Source organism: Erinaceus europaeus, chromosome 14 (assembly GCF_950295315.1).
Source record: "Erinaceus europaeus chromosome 14, mEriEur2.1, whole genome shotgun sequence".
Taxonomy (NCBI): Eukaryota; Metazoa; Chordata; class Mammalia; order Eulipotyphla; family Erinaceidae; genus Erinaceus; species Erinaceus europaeus.
This window is the reverse complement of record NC_080175.1, coordinates 40,134,950-40,157,283: the sequence shown is the minus strand read 5'-3', so window position 1 is coordinate 40,157,283 and position 22,334 is coordinate 40,134,950. Positions and strand designations below refer to the sequence as shown.

At 47.2% G+C, this 22,334-nt stretch overlaps 1 protein-coding gene across 10 annotated transcripts in view; it reads right to left on the bottom strand.

Annotated features, from left to right (window-relative positions):
• TNS3 (tensin 3) overlaps positions 1 to 22,334 on the bottom strand; it is a 210,935-nt gene that overhangs the window by 103,293 nt on the left and 85,308 nt on the right. For all 10 annotated transcript variants that reach the window (XR_009544704.1, XM_060171560.1, XM_060171561.1 and 7 more), the window contains 5 exons: positions 21,646 to 21,710; positions 17,943 to 18,026; positions 11,252 to 11,364; positions 10,958 to 11,018; positions 9,196 to 9,271 (listed from right to left, as the gene is read on the bottom strand). Coding sequence is in view for 9 of the 10 variants with exons in the window: in XM_060171560.1 (XP_060027543.1) it covers positions 9,196 to 9,271; positions 10,958 to 11,018; positions 11,252 to 11,364; positions 17,943 to 18,026; positions 21,646 to 21,710 (399 nt within the window). In the remaining variant the exon portion in view is untranslated. The remainder of the gene's footprint in view (positions 1 to 9,195; positions 9,272 to 10,957; positions 11,019 to 11,251; positions 11,365 to 17,942; positions 18,027 to 21,645; positions 21,711 to 22,334) is intronic.

The window sequence follows — 22,334 nt, the reverse complement described above, 5'->3', positions numbered from 1 at the left end:
ACCATCTCTGCTGCCTCCCAAGCCTGCACACTGGTAGAGTTTGGCAGAGGTGGGGGAGGGAAATGGGTGCTGGGCTTTCAAGAAAGGCGTGTTTAAAGTCCTAGCTTTTCCCAAATACCACTGAGGAGCAGCCTCTGGCATCTAGGGCCAGACCAGCAATGCTGCCCAGGGAGCACAGAAGGGTCCATGCCCCCTCATCAGAGAAGCTATCACTGCAAGAGGCCAAGCCCCATGTGCCCCCAATGGACCCTTTTGGACTGACCCCAGGGTTGTTTGCCTGTGTGCTATCTACAAGGAAGTAGTGAGATAAATAAATTTAAAAAATGTAAATAAGCCATGTGAGGAATGCTCTGTGTAGACAAACACGTGCTGAGCAGTGGGCCGCCCGGCGCCAAGCTCACGTCTGGCCTTTGGGTGTGGCTGCTGCCGGCCAACAAAAATGTGGGAGGCGTGTGGAATCCTCCATTGCTTTACACAGCCTCAGGACTAGCCCATGGTCTTCCCTTTTCCAGACTATCTGTCCTCCCTACCCTTCCTGTCCTCCCCATTCTCCTCATCCTCCCTGCCTCACAACCCATCCTGTCCTCCTCATCCTCCCCATGCTCTCCTTCTTCCTCATTCTCCCATCCTCCCTGTTTTCCTCATGCTTCCCATCTCCCTATTCAGGGGGCTCTGAATGCCCACTAGAGCCCAATCCCAGGCTGGTCTCCTTCCATAACATGTTCTGTGCCCCACCCTGACAAGGACCAGCCCACGAAAGACACGCACGCACACGCACACACACAAAACGAGTGCATAGGGGAGCCCCACCCCGATAAAGAGGCCTTCCAAGAAAAAACCAGTTCACATTTACCCCCACCTCTACAGAAAGACAGGTTCCCCAATCCTCAATCCCTACTCACAGAGAGATCCACATTCAACAAAACCACACAAATACCCAGGGAAGAGTGGTTAAAAAAGACGAGGCTTCCTGGGGGTGAGGGAGATAGCATAATATATATGCAAATAAACTCTCATGCCTGAGGCTCCAAGGTCCAGGTTCAATCCCCCATACCACCAGAAGCCAGAACTGAGCAGTAACTTAGTTAAAAAAAAAAAAAATTGAGGCCTCCAGAAGGAGGTGGCTTAGAGCAGCCCCACCACCTTAGGGCCAAGTCAGCAGCCTCTCTGCCCCAGACCTCCATGCAGGGGGAGCATCTGGCAGCCAGGGGAGTTGAGGGGGGAGGCACTGTAGGTGCAGGTAGTGGTGAGGGACTAATGGCCATGCACAGGGCCCAGGCCCCTGCTTTTGGGTCTTGGGAGGGCCTTTCTCCTTATCTGAAAGATGCAGCCTTAGTGCTTTCCAACTAAGAGTACGCAAAGGACTGGGCAGTGGTACACCTGGTTGAGCACACAAGTTACCATGTACAAGGACCCAGGTTTGAGCACCTACTCCCCACCTGTAAAGCGGGGGGGGGGGGGGGAAGCTCTACAAATGGTAAAGCAAGTACTGTAGGTGTGTGTGTGTGTGTGTGTGTGTGTCCCCTCTCTCTACTTACCCCTCCCCTCTCAATTCCATTCTGTCCTACTAAATAAGGGCAAAAAAAAAAAAAAAAGGAGTGGATGACCAGTGGGAGTAGTGGGTTCATCATGCAGGCACTAAGCCCCAGCAATAACCCTGGTGGCAATAAAAAAACAATAATTAAAAAAAAAAGTAACCAAGTAAGTGTACCACAGCCTGGCCACTACCTTTCTTTTAAATTATATTTTTAAATATTTTATTTATTCATTTTGAAGAGACAAAAGGAAATTGAGAGAGGCAGGGGGAGATAGCAATAGAAATTGAAATGAGAAAGAGAGAGACCTGCAGCCTTGGTTCACTGCTTGTGAAGCTTCCTACCTGCAGGTGGGGGCTGGGGGCTTGAACCTAGGTCTTTGTGCATTATAACATATGCTCTACCAAATGCATGCCACAGGCAAAGAAGGTGCCTGTGCTCAGGGCCAGGTGGTGGTGTACTAGGTTGAGCACATACATATGTAACAGTTATCGGCCACCCAGACTCAGACCCAATGTCCCCTGGCACCTAGGCTCCCAAGTGGACAACACAAACAGCAAAAACAAAAACAAAACAAAGCACACAGAACCTTCCATATAGCACTACCAGACAAAAGAGTCACAGGTTTCCACCCGTCGTGCCGGTGGCCGAAGCAGCCATCTGTCTAGACAGGCCTCAGGAATCCAAGTCTTCTCCAAATCAGCCACAATCACATACTTAAGAGTTTTAAATTTTTTTTCCTTTAAATGTGATAGCTTATCCTCGTAAGTACCAACCCCGACACCCACCAGAGCTGCACAAACCACAGTATTACCAGGAGTGGAAAATTATTTCAGACAGTGGAATTCAAAGCCAATCACCACCCAAACCCCTGAAAAGTCAGCAGGTCTTTAGCATGAAGGCACCCATGTGTGTGTGTGTGCGTGCTATGCTAAGACCACAGGTCAGGCTAAAGTTCAGGACAGTTATGCACATAGTTAAGGGGTAAAAACAGATATGCAGAAATCATAGAATCAGATGGCAGTACGCACAATGTAGACAGTAAAACTGGCACTCAGCCTAGAAGAACAGCTCCCTCAGACAGTGTGGCTGCTGTCATATGCACAGCTGCCAGATCCAAGCCTGGTCCTCAGTGCACTGGAAGGAGCTCCAGAGGAATGGTGCCTTTCTCTCTCTCTCTCTCTCTCTCCCCTCTCTGTCTCTCTCTCTCTCCCCCCCTCTCTGTCTCTCTCTCTCTCTCATTCTTCTCCTCAGAATTTACTTATTTTGATAAGACAGAAAAAAATTGAGAAGGAAGGGGAGATAGAGGAGGCCTTCAGCACTGCTTCACCACTAGTAAAGCTCCCCTGGCCCCAGCCCCACCCCACCCCTGCTCCTCCCAGCCCTGTGCACGTGGGGACTGGGGGCTTGAACTCAGGCCCCTTCAAAATGTAACATGTGTGCCACCATATGCCCCCCCAATTACTATTTATTCATTTGTTTGTTTGTTGCATTTTACCAGAAGACTGTTCTGCTCTGGCTTAAGGTGGTGTTGGGAATTGAACCAGGGACCTTAGAGTCTCAGGCATGAAAGCCTTTTTGTAGAAGCTCCATGCTGCCTCCGTGGCCATACACAACAAATAAAATAACAACAAACATCTGCCCTGGGAGCAAAGTTCAAGGGAAGAACCTATGGACCTTTTCATTTTCCCTGCCAGGACATTATGCTCTTAGCAAAGCAAAATAGTAACAACAATAATAACAGATGGTGAGATTACTTCTAACAGTTTCTTGAAGAGGGAGCCCTTCTGTTTGGAAAGTTGGGTCACTTGGGGCCAGGCCATCAAGCCCCACTGGCATCAAGAGGAAAATTAAGTGCCCACTGGGTTTGGACATGCAGAGGCGGCAGGATGAGGCACGTTGCACAAAGAAGTGTTTACCAGCGAGCAGAGCTCTGGAGTTGGGCCAGACTCACGATGGGGCTGATGCCCACGTGGATTCCTCAGCAAAGTTGCATAACAGCAAGGCCATATTCTCTGCTGCCCCTCCCCACCCCCAACCTGGCAACAGCATGGTTTAGTGAACACTCAGTCCTGCCCTGTGGGGAGGAGGAAGCCCAGGAATCTGACCTATGGTGAAAGCACTTTGAAGATGGGCTGGATCTGGTGTGTGTTTGGTGGTGGTGGTGGGGGGGAAGCTGTGGGGCTCGGCTGGTCCTGTGTTAGCTGACTCCAATTGCAAGTGGGTAGCAACCTGGCCTCCTCAGTGAACACCACCTGCTGGTCCAAGCCCCCAACAGAAGGAAAGACAGACAGAGCTCCACTTCCTCCAGCATGTAACATCTAACTGCATCTGACTGTGTCTTGCTGAGCCTGCTATTTCTGTTATCGTGCCTCCACGTGAAATGCCTCTTGGGCAGAGACAGGCAAATCTGTCTGTGGGAGCAGTTCAGGAGGTTGTGCAGCAGCTAACATCTTGGACTCTCAAGCATGAGGTCCTGAGTTCAATCCCTGGCAGTGCGTGTACTAGAGTGATACTTTGGTTCCCTTTCTGGTTCTCCTCTTTATCTTTCTCATTAATATATAAATAATATATATGTATATATATATTTTAATAATCAAGGAAGGAGGGTGGGAGAGATAGCACAATGGTTCTTCAAAAACGACTTTGATGCCTGAAGCGCTGAGGACCCAAATTCAATCCCTCCAGCATCACCATAAGCCAGAACTCAGCAGGGCTCACATTTCTCTCTCTCTCTCTGTTTTTCTCTATATCACTCTCTGAATATTCATAAACAAACAAACAAACAAATAAATAATAAAGGATGGAAATAAGACCCAAGTGGACCAGGCCTGGGAGTCACATTCTCCTTCCAAAGCCCAGAAGCAGGCTCAGAAACACCAGGTACTATAACCGGAAGCCTGTCCTTGCTAAGCTCAGAAAAGCAAGCTTTCTTCCTTCAGATTCCTTTCAAGTCCCCATGGTTGGCAAGCTCTTGATGAGCAATGAGCAGACCTAAGTGTCCGAACCTCCACAAAGGAAAGGACCTGAAGAGGGTGGGCTGATAACGCACCTGGCTGAGTGCACATGTTGTTATGTGTAAGGATCTAAGTTCAAGCCCCTGGTCCCCACCTGCAGGAGGGAAGCTTCATGAGTGGTGAAGCGGTGCTGCAGGTGTGTCTTTTTCTATCTTCACCTTTTAATTTCTCTATCTCTATTCAAAAACAAGTAAATAAATACTTTTCTAAGTTGAAATTTAAAAAAAAGGGAAATGCCTTGAAACATATAACCCCAACTGAATTCAGAGTACACATCAAACAATAAGACCTCCAAAATAGTACTGTAAGCACACAATCTTGTAAACCACTATTAATAATTTTTTAAACAATGGCACCAAAATAAGACATAAGATTTAAGGATGGGGCAAAAGAATAGCAGTTCATCTGGAGACAGGGAGAGGATGGGAGGTAGGGTTTGCCTAGGTCTCCTGCTTTGCAGAATCTTGTGTTGAAGAAATTAGCTGATCTCAGATTTCTTGATATTTGTTAGTGGAAATTCTATTGATTTTTACCTAAAGCTTCCATGTTTATGAAAAATGTCTGGTCAACTATTGACAAGTGCCCAGTAAGTAAGGCTTCAGGCTCTCCTTTGTGTCACAGCTCCCTCCCCTTTAAGGCAAAAGTATGAAGAGTGACAGTTATAAAGGCAGCTCACAGGCCTTGAGATTATGCAAAACACATACCTGTAACTCTATCTCAGGCTATTTCCCTGAAGGGATTAGGGCATAATAAATGAACTTGAGTATTTCTTGAGGCATCAGAGAATTGCACCTGACTAAAGACATTCAGACAAGGACTGCTGTAATCAAGGTTTAACACATTCATGATGTCTCCCACACCTTGAAAATAATTTGTGCTTTGACAATTGTTCCTGAATTGTGTTTACCTAAAATCATCTTTGATTTGCCTGTTCCTTTGGATGTGATATGATTTTTATCAATAAATACTCTGCCTCAAGTTCTGATCATGGCTCACCTTGCATTCTCCCATCTCGAGGTGAGGCAGCATTCTCTGGGGACATGGCTAATGGCAGGAAGCATCCAGTATGGGTCCCTGAGGGCACTTTGCAATGGAGCCAAAAAAAAGTCCCAGGACTGCTAGCTGCAGTACATGGTGGGTCTTAGTGACTAAGCAGCAGCAGCCAGCATGCCAAGCCCATCCTCTGGGCCAGCTGCACTACTCCCCCCCACCCCCCAGGGGAAAAAAAAAAAAAACCTCTATTTCTCTGACATAGTGGACTCGGCTCTCCTGCCTTGAATTTGCAACTCTTTTTCCTGTTCAGACTGAGAGAAACAAGCTCTCATCACCAGAGAACGAGTCATTCACAGTAGCCTAAACTCAGCGCTATCTGCCTTTGATTCACCTTCATTCCCTCAGCATTACTGGCTTCAGGACCTGTGCTGTGATGAAATGAGGATGGATGGATGGATGGATGGATGGATGGATGGATGGATGGATGGATGGATGGATGGATGCAGGTGATAAGCATAGCCAGGGGGTGCCAAATGACCAAAGCTCCTTCATTTCATTATTTATCTGCCAGAACAGATACAGTGATTGAACTTATTTACTTAGCTGAACTGTGTCTTCCCAGAACCTGTTATGTTCAATTCCTCACCCACAGGACCTCAGAATGTGACTCGTTTTGGAATAGGAACCTTAAGAAGCAGTTATGGCAAAACGAAGCCACTGAGGGTGGTCCCTGATGCTTTTGTGACAGGTGCCCTTACAGGGACAAATGGTTTGGAGCCAGACAGATATCACAGCAGGATAGTGCACCTACTTTGTCATGCTCACAGCCCAAGTTCAAGCCCCTGCAGTGAGGGAAGCTTTGTTGTCTTTTTCTTTCCCTCTGTCTTTCTCTCATCTTCAGGGTTATCACTGGCGCTTGATGCCAGCACTACAAATCCACTGCTCCTGGTGGCCATTTTTTCCATTTTACTGAATAGTATAGAAAAAAATTCAAGGTGGAGGGTAGATAGCATAATGGTTATGCAGAGACTCTCATGCCTGAGGCTCCAAAGTCCCAGGTTCAATCCCCCGCACCATCATAAGCAAGAGCTGAACAGTGTTCTGGTAAAAAAAAAAATGAGAAAAATTAAGAGGGGAGGGGGAAGATAGAGAGGGAGAAAGATAGACACCTGCAGACCTGCTTCACTGATCATAAAGCACCCCCTACCTCCGCAGGTGGGGAGCAAGGGGCTAGGACCTGGATCCTTGAGTGGGTCCTTAAGCAGGTGGTTAGAATACAGACACAAACATAGGGTCAACCTTGTAAGGACATAGCTTTGAGGGTTTTGACCACAAGGAGGAGGATGCAATGGAGAAACCAGTCCTGCAACACCAACATTGCAGACTTCCGCCACCAGGACCACCAGGACTATCAGAAAAGACAATTCTGCTGTTCAAAGCACCCTCCCTGACTGCTCTGTCTGGGCTGTGCTGAGAAGTAGACAGAAAGTTCTATACAAAGCTGAGAACTTTTAAGTTTCTTGGAAGCAGACAAAGCAATTAAACCCCTTAGGTCATCACTTCTGTGACTGGCAACAAGGGAAAAAGCACCCTGCATGATGGAAAAATACTCCAGAGTTAGAACCCATATCTCCCTCCTCCCATCTGATAAGGCTGAGGGAGTAAGTGCAGCGTGTACAAAAATGTGTTATCAACACAGGAAGGACAAGTCAAATATGAATGTGATCCTAAAAATAGTCTGTTAGGCAGGCAGCAAGGAAGAGGAATGGGGTCATTCTGCAAGGTAAGCATCTCCTGTGAGGAGACCTGGGAGGGTGGGGTTGAGGGACCGGATTTTGCCTGAACTTTCAATGGAATCAGCAACTCATAGTCAGGAAACCTCTGTGGCACTGAACAGTCACCTGGGCCCCCATGCCACAGGGCACAAGAACCCCCAAACTCTCACACACCAGGGGCTGGGTGGTGTTGCATCTGTTACTGTGCACAAAGACGCTGGTTCAAGTCTTTGGTCCTTACAAGCAGTGAAGCAGGTTTACAAGTGTCTCTCTCTTCTCTAATCTCCCTTACCTTTCTCAGTTTCTGTCAAAAAACAAAAAAACCCTGACCCATCTAATCTCCACTGGTCATGTCTATAGACCTCTTTTCAAGTTTTGTTTTGTCTTAATTTTTCTTTATGGGACTACATGCTGGCACTAGGGAGCCAATCCTCCTGGCAACAACTCTTCCCCCCTTCTATTGATTCCATTTAATAGGACAGAAACAAATTTAGAGGGGAAGTGAAGACACAGCATAACGGTTATGCAAAAAGACTCTCATGCCTGAGGTTCCAAAATCCCAGGTTCAATCCCCTGCACCACCATAAGCCAAAGCTTAGCAGTGCTCTGGTTAAAAAAAGGAAAGAAAGAAAAGAAAAAGAGAGACACATGCAGACCTGCTACCCCACTTGTGAAGCAGAAATCCTTCCTGCAGGTGGGGAGAAAGGGCTGGAACACGGGGTCTTCTGCACCTGGTAACATGTGCACTTAACCAGGCATGCCATCACCTAACTGTCCTCATGGAAGTTCAAGTTCAAAGGCATGGTCAGCTGCCTGAGGCTGCTCAGACCTTATTCAAAGGGGCAGGAGACGAGGCCAGAGCTAAGGTCTGAGACACTTGGCTGGCTGTCACAGCTGTCTGGCACAGTATTCAGGGAGGTCTGGGCTCTCAGCTCACTGTGGCTCAGAAACCCCTCAGGATCTTCTTCCTTCCCCTTGGGGCCACATCCTATCTCTTCCTGGGATCCACACAGCTCAGACTCACATTCCCACAAGGGCTCATTCAAGGAGCAGGCCAATGCAACGTGCAGGCATTGAGAAGGCCTGGGTCACATCATGTCTTCTAAGAGAAAACCGCAGGAATTCAAGGCTTTAGATTTGCCCTCTAGGGCCAGGGAGAAATATCCCCAAGGAGGGTATTGTGTGCCTGGCCATGCATACAGATCAGGGTATCTGACAGGGTATCATGGCCATGGGAGACGCTCCTCCAGTGTTGTGGTCTCTCTCTCCCTCTCCTTCTCCTTCTCCCTCTTCTTCTCTTTCTCTTTCTCTCCCCTGCTCCTCTCTCTCTGAAAGAGTGAACTGGGAGCAATGAAATCTACAAGTGTGACCCCTTCTCTGCAAACAGATAAATAATAAAGTAAAATACACACACATGGGGGCCAGGCTGTGGTTAAGTGCACTTGGTTAAGTGCACACATTACCATGGGCAAGGAACTAGGTTCAAGGCCCTACATCCCACTACAGGGGGGGACGTTTCACAATTGTTGAAGAGGTCTGCAAGTGTCTCTTGTTCTCTGTGTGTGTGTGTCTCCTCTGCTCTGCTCAATTAAATAACAGAATTGGAAAAAACAAAATGGCTGCTGGGAGCAGTGGATTCATAGTGCTGGCACTGAGCCCCGGCAATAACACTAGTGGCAGAAGGAAAAGAAAAAAAGGAAAATATTTAAGCGCGCACACACAAGTCTGGCTTCCCACTGCCACAGCCCCACACCAGGACCTCCTAACAAACTCTCTGCGTACATGTGCCCAAGGTTAGCTCCATCTCCCGTTACTGTCTAGAGGTGACTGCACTTCCCCTGTTGTGCTGGGAGCAGTGAGGCCATGTCCACTTACCAGGATGTCTCCTTTCAGGAGCTGAGCCGGCTCAATGGCAATGGGGATCCTGCCGTGGTTGTCTGGGCAGACATTGCTTTGGGGGGAAAGCAAGAAAGGAGACCATCAAGCAATTTCACAATCTGATGCGCACAAGAAAAAAAAAAAAAAAAACAGCCCCAGGGTTGGGCACACCGGGTTAAGTGCACACATCACCACACACAAGGATCCAGGTTGGAACCCCTGCTCCCCACCTGCAGGGAGAAAGCTTCACAAGCAGTGAAGCAGGTCTGCAAGTGTCTCTCTCTTTCTCTTCCTCTCTATCTCCCCTCCCCTCTATTTCTTTTTGTCCTGCCAAATAAAATAGAAAGGGGAAAGGAGAAAAGCAAACAAAGGACAAAATAGCCACTAGGGGCAGTGGATTCATAATCTTGGAGGCAAAAGAAAAAATAGCCCCAGAGGATATGGAACATCTATAAAGAAATGATAGGGGCCAGGTGGTGGCGCACATATCACAATGTACAGGGACCCAAGTTCAAACCCCCAGTCCCCACCTGCAGGGGACCAGGAGCTCTGTCTCTCTCCCTATCACCCTTTTCTTTTTCTTTCTTTTTTCTGACTGTCTCTAATAAATAAGTGTAGATAAGAAAGAAAAAAAAAAAAAAAGAAAACGAAATGATAGAGCTCAACAAAAAAAGAGTAAACAACTCCATAAAAAGGGGGCGGGGCAGGGGCAGAAAGGATCTGATAGATTCACTGGCTCAAAATAAAATAATTTAATGGCAGGCTGGGGAGATAGTATAATGATTATGTAAAAGGCTCTCATGCCTGAGGCTCCAGGTTCAATACTTAGCACCAATATCAGCCAGAGCTGAGCAGGGCTCTGGTCATTCTCTCTCTCTCTCTCTCTCTCTCTCTCTCTCACACACACACACACACACACATATATGAATAAACAAAATATTAAAAAGAAATGTGAATGCTCATCCAAACACAGAAAAACGACCCCCCCAAAAAAAAAAAAATCTCAGGAATTTGGGTCAGCAAAATATCTCGCTTGGAGAGTGCACTATGTGCACTATATACTTTACCATGTGTGCAACCTAGGTCTGAGGCCTGCTCCCACAGCCCTGCAGAAAACTATGGTGCTATGTTCTCTTTCACATACTCTCTATAGATCAAACAAACAAGCATAAAACTCAGAAATTCACACAAATTCTGAGGATGTGTGTCTGCCTTTTGTCTGAAAGGCAGAGGGGAGAGACAGCAAGCCTAAGGGAGAGCCTGTCACTACTTTCTCTTCCTCTGGTGTCCTCACCTCCATATGGCAGAGGGGTACCTGTTGGGTAGAGGGGTTGAAGGACCTGCTGCACACTGACCAAGTGGCGGTCACAGACATTCCCTGCTCTCCCCTGGCTATGTCTTCCTGCTGGCGCCAGCTCACCAAAAAGACCATTAGGCAATGTAAGAAGATCCCAGGGGAGTTGGGCAGTAGCGCAGTGGGTTAAGCACACGTGGTTAAAAGCGCAAGGACCCGCGTGAGGATCCCGGTTCGAGCTCCCGGCTCCCCACCTGCAGGTGTGAAGCAGGTGGTGAAGCAGGTCTGCAGGTGTTTATCTTTCTCTCCCCCTCCCTGTCTTCCCCTCCTCTCTCCATTTCTCTTTGTCCTATCCAACAATGATGGCATCAACAACAATAATAACTACAACAACAATAAAAACAACAAGGGCAACAAAAAGGGAAAAAAAAAAAAAGAAGATCCCAGGGAAGCTGGCACACTTACTAGATCCCCGACGTGTACACGGGCTGCATGGCCTGGTAGAGCTTCAGAAATGGCCGGCACACTGGGAGACAAGAAAAGGAACTGTGAAGCAACCATTCACAGGTAGCCTTCCAGGTTGGAGAAAGCAGTACTAGATAGAGAGCTTCAGCTCCCCACCTTCACCCACCGTCCACAGACGGCTTTGTCCAGTGACCCCCTGAGCAAGGCTGAGGACCAGAAGATGGGTGGGGTCTCTAAGGATGGAAGGGCATCAGCCAGCCAATGTGCAGACCCCAGAGCACAGAAGACACTCACCTCCACCTGTGTCGAAGTTGGGGGTGCCGTGCAGGATGACAAAGTGCAGGAATAGGGGTGAGGTGTTCATTTTCACAGTTCTCGACAGAAGTCCACTGAGAAACTGAACATACCTGCCAAAGAGAACCCACTTACAGCTCCATGGGGTGCCCTTTGCAACCCCCACACCAGGGGAATAAGAGAAAATGGGAGACATGACCCACAGTCCCCCTCCACCCCTTGTCACTGCCCTCTTGAGCAAATCTCCTGGTGTGTAATTCTCTTTTCTTTTTAAAATTTTTTTGCTTATCTTTATTTATTTATTAGAGACAGTCAGAAGTCAAAAGGGAAGGAGGGAGATAAGATAGGAAGAGAGACAGAGAGACACCTGCAGCACTGCTTTACCACTTGTGAAGCTTTACCCCTGCAAGTGGGGGCTGGAGGCTTGAACCCGAGTCCTTGTGCATTGTAGCATGTGCACTCAACCAGGTAGACCACTGCCTGGCCCCTGTAATTATCTGGTAGGCTCATTCTAAGTTATTTTCCACCTGTATGGTCACTACATTATTTCATTATCTGGAAGGCAATATCGCTATAAAAAAAAAAAAAGATAAAATCATGAGAAAGAAGAAAAGGGATGGACAATCACAACATAATCAAACAAGTCATGCATGCTTAAGTTCCTTCCTTCATTAGGAGAGGCAGAGGGAGCCAGGGAGAAAGCAGAGTGATGATGCATAAAGCCTTTCATGCCCAAGGCTCCAAAGGTCCCAGATTCAATCCCCAGCAATACCAGAACTGAGTTGTGTTCTGTGGGGTGGGGTGAGGGGGAAAGAAGGATGAGGAGGAGAAAGAGGAAGAGGAAGAGGAGGAGGAGGAGGAGGAGGAGGAAAGGGAAGGGAAGGGAAGGGAAGGGAAGGGAAGGGAAGGGAAGGGAAGGGAAGGGAAGGGAAGGGAAGGGAAGGGAAGGGAAGGGAAGGAAAGGAAAGGAAAGGAAAGGAAAGGAAAGGAAAGGAAAGGAAAGGAAAGGAAAGGAAAGGAAAGGAAAGGAAAGGAAAGGAAAGGAAAGGAAAGGAAAGGAAAGGAAAGGAAAGGAAAGGAAAGGAAAGGAAAGGAAAGGAAAGGGTGCGGGCAGGTGGTGGCACACCTGGTTGAGCACACATGTTTCAATGAGCAAGGACCCAGGTTCAAGCCCTTGGTCCCCACTTGTAGGGGGAAAGCTTCACGAGTGGTGAAGCAGGCTGTAGATGTCTGTCTCTCTCCCTCTCTATCTCCCCATTCTTTTCAATTTTTGGCTATCTCTATTCAATAAACAAATAAAACACTTTAAAAAAAAAAAAAGAAAAGAGACCAGGTGGTGGTGCACTTGGTTGAGCACACATGTCACAATGACCAAGGACCCTGGTTCAAGCCTCTGGTTCCCTACCTGCAGGGAGGTAGATTCATAAGCAGAAAAACAGGTCTGCAGGTGTTTTTATATCTCAGTCTCTATCTCCCCCTCCTCTCTCAATATCTCTCTGCCATATCAAGTAAAAAACAAGAAGGAGAAGATGGAGGAGGAGGAAGAGAAGGAGAAAAGAGAAGTTTCCAAATATTAGGGCACATATTTGTACAACCTGGTGAAAATCTACAATGTGGACTGTCAGGAAGGAGATGGTATCTCTTATCACTATATATAATAGAGATAACTCCTAAAACACCTGCACCACATTTCAGTGGTCTACTGAATGTTCAGTCCATCAGTTTTTCACCATACCATGTAAGGTAGATTTGTACCAAGTATAAATTCTGTCTACACTATCAAATGGCAAACACAAAAATATCATCATTGGCATGAAAATCATACTCATCAAACATGATAGAACAATCCCTTTGGGGAGTGAGGCTCTTGGATAAGTTTAATTATTCTTTAGTCTCCAACTTGTAAATTACATGATTGATCTAGTAAGAGTGTAGTCAGCCTGTTGTGTCTGAAACAGCTAAAATTAAAAATCATTATTAATGTTCTGAAATGTTGCTGAAGCTTCTAGTTGCTTCTTTTGCATCTGTCACAGTTTGATAGTGATTGCTCACCAAAATATTTACAAAATGGTATCCTGTCATTTTCATGCATAGTACACAATCTACCCATACACTCTTAGTTCACACAGGAGGTTTTTTTTTTTTTTTTTTTTTTTGGTGTGGGATGGTGTGGGATGAAACCAAGCTGCCAACCGAACTGAGAACCACTCAGTTTCACTTCTAATGGAAAGATCCCCTGAAGGCCGATTAGTCAGAAATATATAAAAATACCTGCACAAATATACAAAAATATATAAAATGCTTGCAGCAAAGTGCATATGGTGAGATTGTCTAGAACACGAATTCTTGTCTGCTCTTTGTAGAAATATGCTTTCCATGAATTCATAATATATCGATAGAGATAATTCGATAGAGATGTAAAAGACAACAACTTCTTTTTTTCCCATGCTATCTAGACAGACAAACATTAAAATGTATTTACTGGGCAGGGGTAGATAGCATAATGGTTATGCAAAGAGACTCATACCTGAGGCTCCAAAGCTCAAGGTTCAATCCCCCATACTACCATAAGCCAGAGCTGAGTAGTGCTCTGGTGAAAAATGAATAAATAAACAAACAAAGGGCCAGGCAGTGGTGCACCTGGTTGAGTACACACATTGTGGTGTGCAAGGACCTGGGTTCAAGCCCCTGGTCCCCACCTATAGGAGGAAAGCTTCATGAGTGGTGAAGCAGGGCTGCAGGCATCTCTCTGTCTCTCCCCCTTTCCATCTCCCTCTCCCCTCTCAATTTCTGGCTGTCTCTATCCAATAAATAAATAAAGATTTAAAAAAGTAAATAAGTAAATGTATTTATTATTTTGGAGTATTTTCTATTAATGAAATACTTCTTTTCAGTAATTTTTAGGCTGTTTTATATACAGATGAAGGTAATGCTGTGTGTGTGTGTGTGTGTGTGTGTGTGTGTGTGTGTGTGTGTGTGTGTGTGAAAGAGAGAAGGAGGGAGGGAAAGACAGAGATACATTATGGCACCAGAGCTTCCTTCACTGTGGTGGGAGCCAGGCTTAAGTCCCAGGACCCAACCTGCAGGAAGAAGCACCTTAAGTGGTGGAATAGTACTATAGGTGTCTCTACCTCTCTCTGTCTCTTTATCTCTCTGTCTCTCACCTTCTATCAAGAAAAGAGAGAGGAAAGAAGGGAAAAAAAAGGAAAATAGCTTATAGGAGTGGTGGAGTCATAGTGCAGGCAACAATTCCCACTAAAAAGAAAAAGAGAATGAAAGGGGGAAGGAAGTGAAGAGGGAGGGAGGGGAGCAGACCTTTGTATGACAAAATAAACGCCAGTATAGTGAAAATGATACACTGGAATTTCTCATGAAGCACCGAGTGATGTGCCTGGGGTGGCTTCACTCTGTCATCTACAGATCCTTTTTCACAAGCCATTCGTCCCTGAGACCAAGAGACAGAGAAGCACTATCTTAAATCCATTCTAAGTTTCCAAGAAATCCACACATGCAGATGCCTATTTCCACATTCATCATAAATAGAAACAAGGTCAAAGCAAATCGGATGAGTTGTCTTAACAGCCGATTCAAATACTGCATGTGCTGAGACAAAGTAATTGGGCCACAGGTAATTGGGCCACAATGAATAGGACTGAGTTTCTAAGAAACAACCTGGGGACTGTCAGTGTCACAGAGAAGAAACTCAGTAGACAAATGAAAACCAAAGCAAACCCATGGATGTCACAACTACCACATCAAACAAAATATGGAGAAGTACGCTTCCAGCTTTCTTTATAGGGTATTTCCCTAGAGCACTAAAATAAGATATGAATGAATGAATGAATGAATGAATGAATGAATGAACAAATGAATGAATGAGGCAGTGAATGATGCCTCTAAAGGACCATCCCAACAATCTTGTCCAAAATAGAAACTGCCTGCCCTGTCAACACAGTGCTCACAGCTGCAAGATGAGAAGCCGTTTTGCAGTCTACCGTTTTCCCACGGCTATGTTTTCTGTCTTTTGAGGAAAATAACTCCCTGGGGATAATGTTTTCCATGCTTCGTCTCAACGAGAATGTAAATTTTAGGGGGAAAGGCATGCAGCTGGCAAAGGGCCAGGACAATAGCAGATGCTGCACACGCATCCTAAGGCAGCCAGATCTCTGCAGTTGTTCAGTCCATCAGCGAGAGGCTCTTACCAGGGCAGAAACTGACATCTGGGGTCTCCCTCAGCCTCCCTGAACAAGAGAATGACATTTGACACAACCTTAAATCTTCCCTAAAAAACAGAGTGCATGAAAATATTTCTTTTATGAATAAAAGAAGTTGGTGAACTGGCACCTCTTTCTCTAAGGCACCACTTTTTAATTCTTTTCCTTCTTTCTTTCTTTCTTTCTTTCTTTCTTTCTTTCTTTCTTTCTTTAATGAGAGAGAAAAATACGAGAGCACTGCTTAGCTCTGGCTGATTGCGGTGCTGGGGATTGAACCTAGGACCTCAGAGCCTCAAGGATGAGATTCTTTTGCAGAACCACTATGCTATCTCCCCAGCCTGGTTTCACGTTTTTTGTTTTTTGTTTTTAAAGATATATACAATGAAGCCAGACAGTGCTGCACCAGTTGAACATATTACCATGCACAAGGATCAGGGTTCAAGCCATCCTGCAGGGAGGGAAACTTCATAAGCAAGGAAGTAGGTCTGCAGATGTCTTTCTCTCTTTCTCATTCTCTCCCCCCCTTCAGTTCTCTTTGTCCTATCAAATAAAAATAGAAATAGAAATACACACACACACACACATCACAAGAGAGAGAGAGAAGGGATCAGGTAGATGGTGCTGCACCTGGTTGAGCACACATGTCACAATGTGCAAGGACTTAGGTTTGAGCCCCCAGTCCCCACCTGCAGGGGGAAAGCTTCAGGAGTGGTGAAGCAGTGCTGCAGATCTCTCTCTCTCTCTCTCTTTCTGTCTTCCCCCTCTCTTTTTTTTTTTAGATTTTATTTATTTATTCATGATAAAGATAGAAGGAGAGAGCGAGAGAAAGAACTAGACATCATTCTGTTATGTGTGCTGCCAGGGATTGAACTCGGGACCTCATGCTTGAATCCAGTGCTTTATCCACTGTGGTATCTCCTAGACCACTCTCTCCCTATCACCTTCTTTCCTCTTGATTTCAAATAAATAAAGATAATAAGTAATAATAATAATATATTCTTTAAAAATTAATTAAAAGAGAGAGGGAGAGAGAAAGGAGGACCTGCAGCACTGTTCCATCATGCGTGAAGCTTCTCCCCCTGCAGGCTGGGGCTGGGGGCTCGAACCCTGATCCTAGCACATGGTAATGTGTGCGCTCTACTGGTTTTGCCACTGCCCAGCCCCTTCAGTTCTTCTTTTTTGTTATCTTTACTTATTTATTGGACAGAGACAGCCAGAAATTGAGAGTAAGGGGGAGACAGAGAGGGAGAGAGACAGAGAGACACCTGTAACACTGCTTCACCACTTGTCAAGCCTTCCCCCTGTAGGTGGGGGCTGGGGGCTTGAACCTGGGCCCTTGCACATTGTAACATGAGTGCTGAACCAGGTCTGCCACCACCAGACCCTCCAGTTCTTCTCTACCAGGGAATCAGACGCAAAATAAAGGCATATACTCCCCCTGGTCATCCCCAGCATCTTGGAGGGCCATGCAGAGTAGTAGGGGAGAAATGGGTCAAGGAGACAGCACAGCAGAGAAGGGCTAACCAGTCTCAGGAGTTGAGGTTTTACAGCAGCATCTAGCCAACTTAGAGTCTTTGTATCCTGACAAGGTTTTACAGGTCACATTCCCACATTCCCCACTGCTGATGGCAGAGAGCATGTGACCTGTAAAGTCCAGAACACGCACTACTCAGCCCCTTATAGACATAGCTCCCTGAGCCCTGCTCAGCAAGTACAAAAGCAATATGATACAGTCATGGAAATGAACCCATCAGGACCCGGGTGGCAGTGTGTGCCTGGTTAATTGCACATATTACCACATGCAAGAACCCAGGTTCAAATCCTCACTCCCCACCTGTAGGCATAAAATTTTACAAGCAGTGAAGCTGGTCTGCAGCTGTCTCACTGTTTCTCACTCTTCTTTTTTGGTAAACAATATTTATTTAATTTGATAGGACAAAGAGAACCTGAGAGGGAAGGGGAAGATAAAGAGGGAGACAGAGATATCTACAGCCCTGCTTTATCACTTGTGAAGCTACCCCCGGCAGGTGGGGAGCAGGGTCTTAAACCCAAGTACATGTGCACTGTAATATGTACACTTTACCAGGTGTGCTGTTGCCCAGCCCCTCTCTTTCCCTCTCTACCCCTCTCAACTCCTCTGTCCTATCAAATTAAATAAATAAAAGTTAAAAAAAAAAAAGACAGACAGGTAGAGAGAGGATAAAAAGAGAGAGAAAGGATGAAAGTGAGCCCCTCAGGAGAACAGAAGATTGGAAAGAGAAAAAAGCCTGCCCCACCCCACCCCCTCAGACTCAGACAAGAGAGAGGCTCTCCAATCACCCAGGAGCGGAGTGGGGCCCCTGGAGTACTGACAAGCCCTATATTCCAATGTTTGGCTGCTTGGGACAGATATCTCCTGGGTCCCTGCATGTTTTAAATGTCAGATCTGCTTCACTGACTGCTTTTTCACTTGGGCTTGGGGACAGGGACATACATACCGCTTCTGGGAAGGCTGCATCAAGGCAGAGACTTTGTCATCATAGTACTTCTTCATTGCAAATCTGTCCAGAGCTTGGTCGGCGCTGAGGGTGAGAGAGAGAGAGAATGTGTCAGGCTCATAGAGTGGCTCAAAGCAGAGTCCTGTGTCTGTATTGAGTGAGCTACCATCCCAAGGAGCTCTATTTCTCCCATACCTGGAACACCCACCCCAGCACCTACCTCCTCCTGCACCCCATTTCCCACAGGAAGATGCTGGAGCCAACAAAGGAAGCCAAGCCTGAGAGAAGTGAAGTAGTGCCTATACATGGCACTCACGTACATCCCCAGGGCCCCCAGGACAATCACCCATCTGCAGTGTCCACAGGGCTGAGGGCCCACCAACTGACTGCCTCCAAGCAAACCTGAGAGTCAAGGTCACCCGGACTCCAAGGTTACACCTCACTGAGCCCCAGCCTGCAAATTCAGGAGCTACTCCCCTGAAGGGCAGTCAAAACACTGCCCCAGAGGCTATGGCCAGACCCCGGGCTGCAGGTTTGTTCCTGACATGACTGCCACCTGGGTAGCCTTGCTTTCCATAAGCCCTGCCACACACTGGCTCCACAGTGCCCTCCAGTGTACTCAACAGAACCTTCAGGAACAACCAACAAGGGACAGTGCAGACTTCCTGGTATGGCTCCACAGCCATTGTAGCTCAGAGCACAAGATATACTGACCCTTCCTGAGCCAAAAACTTCCTTGGAAATCTGACCTGCAAGTGGGTCCTTTTTGTGGAATGTGTATGGATCCATCTAAAAACTGCAAACTGGGGAGCCTGGAGGTGGTACAGTGGGTTAAGCACACATGGTGCAAAGCGCAAGGACCGGCATAAGGGTCCTGGTTTGAGCCCCCAGCTCCCCACCTGCAGGGGAGTCACTTCACAGGCGATGAAGCAGGTCTGCAGGTGTCTATGTTTCTTTCCTCCTCTCTTGATTTCTCTCTGTCCTACCCAACAACAACGACAGCAATAACAACAACGATAATAAACAAGGGCAACAAAAGGGAAAAATTAAAAATAAATGAATAAATGAAAACAATTGCAAACTGTTATGTTCCTGATAGAATAATTTCCCTCCTTTCTTTCCTTCCTTCCTTCCTTCCTTCCTTCCTTCCTTCCTTCCTCCCTCCCTCCCTCCCTCCCTCCCTTTCTTCCTTGCTTCCTACCTACCTGCCACCAAAACACTGCTCAGCTCTGGCTTATGGTGGTGCTGAGGATTGATCCGGAGCCTCAGGCATGAAAGTCTTTTGCCGAACCATTACATTGTCTCTCCCCCCGCACCCCCTTCATTCCTTCTTTCACCAGAACACTGCTTAGCTACAGCTTAAGATGATGCCAGGGACTGGAAGTGGGATCTCAGAGCCTCAGGCATAGAAGTCTTTCACAGAACCACTGTTATCTTGGTTCTTACATCCATCTAAATGAGGAGCTAAGCTGGAGAGACAGCTCAGTTAGAACACCAACTTGCATACATGAGGCCCCAGAGGCCACAGGTTCAATTCCCAGCACCACTTTATAAAGCTAGAGCTAAACAATGCTCTGGTCCTCACCCTACCCCCATCCTCTCTCATTCTCTTAGTGGCATAATAAATAAAATACTGAAAGTGTCTTGCTGTCACCCTGTTTTGTTTTATATAAAGTACTATCATTACTCTTAAGTCCCAGAATGACCGAATGTTTGCCAGTTCCCTAGGATCAGTGCTATTTTAAGCACCTCACACGCAATGTCATTGAATTGTCACAAATCCCTGTGAAGCACGACCATCCCTCCTTCTCCTTCTCCTTCTCCCAGGTGAGGCCCCTGACCCTTAGAGAGGTGCACACGCTATTGCTGGACGCACACAGCTGAGAAACAGATCAGCTATTCAGCAAGAGAGACACTTCCATTTACTCAAAATGAATGACGCTCTCAGTTCACCCTCCTGACAAGATGCCAGGGCAGCCCACAGCATGTGGGGCCTCACGCCCCCATCCCCTGACCAGAGCCTGTTGAAGGAGGTAGAGATGGATGATGGGGTGCTCTCTGACCAAACATCCTGCACTTAACTGGCTGTGGCCAGGACACTCTCTCTTCCTGGCACACACACAGGAGTTTTATTATTATCACTGCACAGGGAGCTGATTCTCACCCCAGTGGGGTTGGGCTTCTTCCCTGGCAGGCAGTAGCTCCCCAATTTGCTTCCAGAGAAAACATTGGGAAAACCAGCTCTCACCCTCCAAACATTGGAGAGGAAAGTTTCTCTCTGTGCATGCGAATAGGCCTGTATTTCCTCAGAGCCCACAGGCTGACTTTGTGAGGACAAAGTGGCCATTGAGAAGTGGGTGCAGGCAAAGGCAGGCCTGAGAATATTTTTTCAGTGGGGGTCACTGAGGGGGTCTGGGGGGCTGTGTGCTTGCAAGTGGGACTGGGCTCACCGAGAGCCACCTGGGACTAGGAGGCCTGGCATCAAGCCCAGGGCTCCCTGGCAGTTTCTATATTGGTCTGAAATCCTTGCCCTGTTGGCACAGCTCCTGCCGGTAGGCCCACACCACACAAGGGCACCCAGGACACCACACAGGGCCACCCCACAGGCCCATAGCTCCTCTTCCACCTCCTAGAATCACATCAACCTGACCATCCACTCTCAGGCCCTGTGGTTAAGAGCGAGCTACCTTGCCCAGTGAGCCCCAGTTTCCTCACCTGTCTCCAGGTTTACAGGAGGGGCCAGGGCAAGCAGGCACTGACAACAAGGTCACTCCCTTTCAGAGGACAAGGAGCCAGGACAGTAGTCTGTTCCTGCTTTATTATTATCATTAAGACAGAGAAGGAGGAAAAGAGAGGAGAGGGGGAGATAGAGACGCCAGATAGCGGTGCACCAGGTTGAATGCACATCATCACGTGCAAGGACCCAGGTTCAAGCCCCTATTCCCCATCTGTAGAAGGGAAGCTTCATGAGCAGTGAAGCAGGTCTGCAGGTGTCTCTCTTTCTCTCTCCCTATCTCCTCCCCTCTCAGTTTCTCTTTGTTCTATCTAATTAAAAAAAAATTCTTTTTTCTAAAGGAAAAAAATGGCCACCAGGAGTAGGAGGTTCATAATACTGGCAGTCACAGGGATAACCCTAGGGGAAAAAAGAAAAGGAAAAAAAGAAAAGAAAAATGAAAAGAGAGAAACACAGACCATGACACTGAAGCTTCCTTCAAAGCAGTGGGGTTGCTGGGGTAGATAGCATAATGGTTATGCAAAGAGACTTTCATGCCTCAGGCTCCAAGGTCCCAGGTTCAATCCTCTGCATCACCATAAACCAGAATTGAACAGTGCTCTGGTTAAATTAAATAAACAAACAAACAGACAAAGCAGAAGGGGGAGGTGATATGGCAAAACAGTGCGCTACCCAAGTGAGCTATTTCATTGGCCTTCCCTTCCTGGCTTGGATGCTGGGATGGTGATGTTTATACCAATTGTCTTGGTCACTCACTTTATTTTTCACACTTCAGGGAAGCCTTATTATAGCTGCACGATGAAAACTACCTCCTCGGGAGTGTCCTTCTTCCCGAGCTGGGATGCAGAGACAGGGACATGGAGACACAGGGGCAGGGGGAAGTGCAGCCAAACCTCCAGGCCTAGACCCAGGAAGACCACCTCCCACCTCCCAGGTCCAGAGCTGCCCGCTGGCCTTGCTGCCTCCTACCTGGCTGAGACATTGGTGAAATGCATGTAGGATGAGATGACGACTCCGATGCGCCCCTTTGTACCCTGTGGGACACAGAAGGGATAGTGACTCCTCTGGGACCCCAAGCTGGAGGGCAAACCAGGACAGGAAAGCCCTCGATCACCTACACCAGGACCCTGAGCTGACTCTGAATGTGAGCCACCCTCCACTCCACCCCATTCCATAGGAGCAGACTAACTTGGGGGTGAGGGGGCAGGACAGCCCCAGAGCAGGTCTGCAGGGAGTGGGGATGGGCAAGTCATCCTTTCCTAATGAAGCCAGGGGACACTACATGGAAGCACAAGCTAGTGACCCAGGCGACAGACATGAATGTCCCCCTTTGATGGCTGATGGCTTGGAGGGTGCACCTACAGTCCAGAGAACCCTGAAGGAATGACACAGCAGTGTCTACTGTGCCTGTTATAGGATTCTCAGGCAGAGAGACGGGACACCCGAGGCTTTACAGCAGTAAGCAGTGTTTACTATACCAGCAGATCCAGCTGGACTCAGGTCCACAGAAGACTGGGCAAAAAAAGACTATGCTCACGGTGGGGTAGGTGGTGGCACACCCAGTTAAGCACACACACTACAGTGCATAAAGACCCAGGTTCAAGCCTCTGGTCCTCATCTGCAGAGGGAAAGCTTTACGAGTGGTGAAGCAGGCTGCA